At 56.2% G+C, this 2110-nt stretch overlaps 1 protein-coding gene across 1 annotated transcript in view; it reads left to right on the top strand.

Annotated features, from left to right (window-relative positions):
* The window catches only part of ATAT1 (alpha tubulin acetyltransferase 1), a 13264-nt gene that overhangs the window by 7580 nt on the left and 3574 nt on the right, over positions 1-2110 (top strand). The window contains exons 8-10 of the mRNA XM_010848198.1: positions 63-131; positions 1697-1768; positions 1936-2109. Of these exons, the coding sequence (XP_010846500.1) occupies positions 63-131; positions 1697-1768; positions 1936-2109 (315 nt within the window). The remainder of the gene's footprint in view (positions 1-62; positions 132-1696; positions 1769-1935; position 2110) is intronic.

Here is a 2110-nt window from a genome sequence, read left to right as displayed (position 1 = left end):
TTGCCCCCCCCCCCCCCGCGCCGCCCCCTCACTGAGGGGCACCGCCGCTTCCTTCCTCACAGGGCCCCCTGCTACCTCCCTGAGGGCAACTCGACACTCTCGTGCTGCTGCGCTCGATCCTATGCCCGCTGGTAAAGCTGCATTGAATGGGTGGATCTGTAGTGCTGTGATGGCTAGTCACTCTGGAGGCCACCAGGAGCTCAGTGTGTGATCTGTGGGCCATTTGAGAGAATTCTAAAGCAACCCAAGTCTCCAGCAGACATTACCCATGGGAGCTCAGTGTATTTTACACCTGGCAAGACTTTAATTAAGCAAGCTCACTGGGAGCCTGTTTGACCATAGACATTGATGGAGCCTCTTCCTGCTGCAGGCCCATCAAAATAGGCCAGAGTCATGTTCCTCCCTAAACCCCTCAGGCTCTGTCAGCCAGTGAGCGACAGGCAAGTGCAGTCTCCCCTTCTGCTTCCAGTCATAGAAGAGTGACGTGAATGGTCCAAAGCTTAAATACTAATTTCTGAAGATAACACTCAGAATTTGTAACACTTCCAACCAAATAAGGGAGAAACCTAGCCTAGGAGGTACTGAAATGTTGCCCAGGTTCCTCATTCCATCCTCATCCGCACACATGCTCCCTGCCAGGCTGAGTCCTATCCTTTCTTCCTTCTCAAGGCGGAGGGGTGCAGCCTTCTGCTGGCTGTGCAGTGCACACCTGCACAGAAGGGCCCCCTTTCTGAAGGAGCTGCTCTGTGGCTAGTTCTCACCTCCTCTGTGGCCAGGAAACAGAGAAACCACCACCCAGACAACAGTGTCACCAGTGACTAGCATCTACCAGTATCAGGCATGGAGAGGCAGTTCATGTCTGTGACTGGCTTTGATTTCTAAGACCTCCCCTCCGTCTAGCTCCTACTGACCAAAGGCTGTGAGAGGGAGAGAGCCAACAAGGACAGTGAAGACCAGGTCTACAGGGGAGGGGACCCTAAAGCTTAACTGGATCCACTGGGCAGTCTCCTTTGCCACACATGATGGAGAAAGAACCTCTTGAGAGGGAAAGGGAAGGGCAAGTAGAAAAGAGAGGACGCAGAGGCTGAGCTTGGATAGTCTGTTAGCCTCCCATTTACTTTCTCTGGTAGCTCCTTTCCAGATGTCTGTGTTTTTTCCTCATCCCTTTTTCCCCCCTAATAAAATGTAAATCTCTTCCTATCTTTGCCCTGGAAGGAGAGGTTCTGCCCCACGCCAACCTCCCCTAACCTCTCCACAGCAATTCCTGATTAACCAAGGGCTTTGTCCATCTTATCTAGAGGGACCTGGGGTCCTCGTTGGCCCGGCTGGGACCATTCCTCTGCCCCCGAATCCCAGGGGTGCCTGACAGCGCCCACTGACAGTAAGAGCTTGCCTCCCTTGGCCGCCCTTCTCCTGTACCTCCCAGGCCCCAGAGTCTCCCCCGGATCTTTCCCCCAACTCTGCATTCGGCCTACTCCTTCTGGCTCTCCTCAAAATGCTCCAGCCTTCCCCCCAAATTCCCTTCTGGTGTGATGGCACTGCCACAGAGCTGCTCCCGCGGCGGAGCTGACGTCTCCTTGCCCAGGAGGAACTGTGGTGTCAAGGACCAGAGGTTTGGGGTCGCGGGGGTGGTGGCCAGGAGGAGGGTACACAGTGTGTCTCCCCATGCTTACCTCAGTGTCCTCTCCACTCCCAGCTCCAGCAAGGAAGCTGCCACCCAAGCGAGCAGAGGGAGACATAAAGCCATACTCCTCTAGTGACCGAGAATGTAAGACTGGGCTGGGGGGTCTGGGCCTGGGGCCCTCAACCCAGGGGAAGCATTTGTTCTCTAAGGCTCTGACTTCTCTTTTTCCTTCCCTGATCTTGGCTCTCACAACTCCCTTCCCCGTCCTTTTCCTTCTTTCTCTGTCTTGCTCTGCTTTCTCCCTCCCCCAGTTCTGAAGGTAGCTGTGGAGCCTCCGTGGCCCCTGAACAGGGCCCCTCGCCGTGCGACTCCTCCAGCCCACCCACCCCCTCGCTCCAGCAGCCTGGGAAACTCACCAGAACGGGGCCCCCTCCGCCCCTTTGTGCCAGAGCAGGAGCTGCTGCGTTCCCTGCGCCTCTGCCCCCC

The sequence above is a fragment of the Bison bison genome, unplaced genomic scaffold (genome assembly GCF_000754665.1).
Source record: "Bison bison bison isolate TAMUID 2011002044 unplaced genomic scaffold, Bison_UMD1.0 scf7180017864260, whole genome shotgun sequence".
Lineage (NCBI taxonomy): Eukaryota > Metazoa > Chordata > Mammalia > Artiodactyla > Bovidae > Bison > Bison bison.
This window is presented reverse-complemented; position numbering and strand designations above follow the sequence as displayed.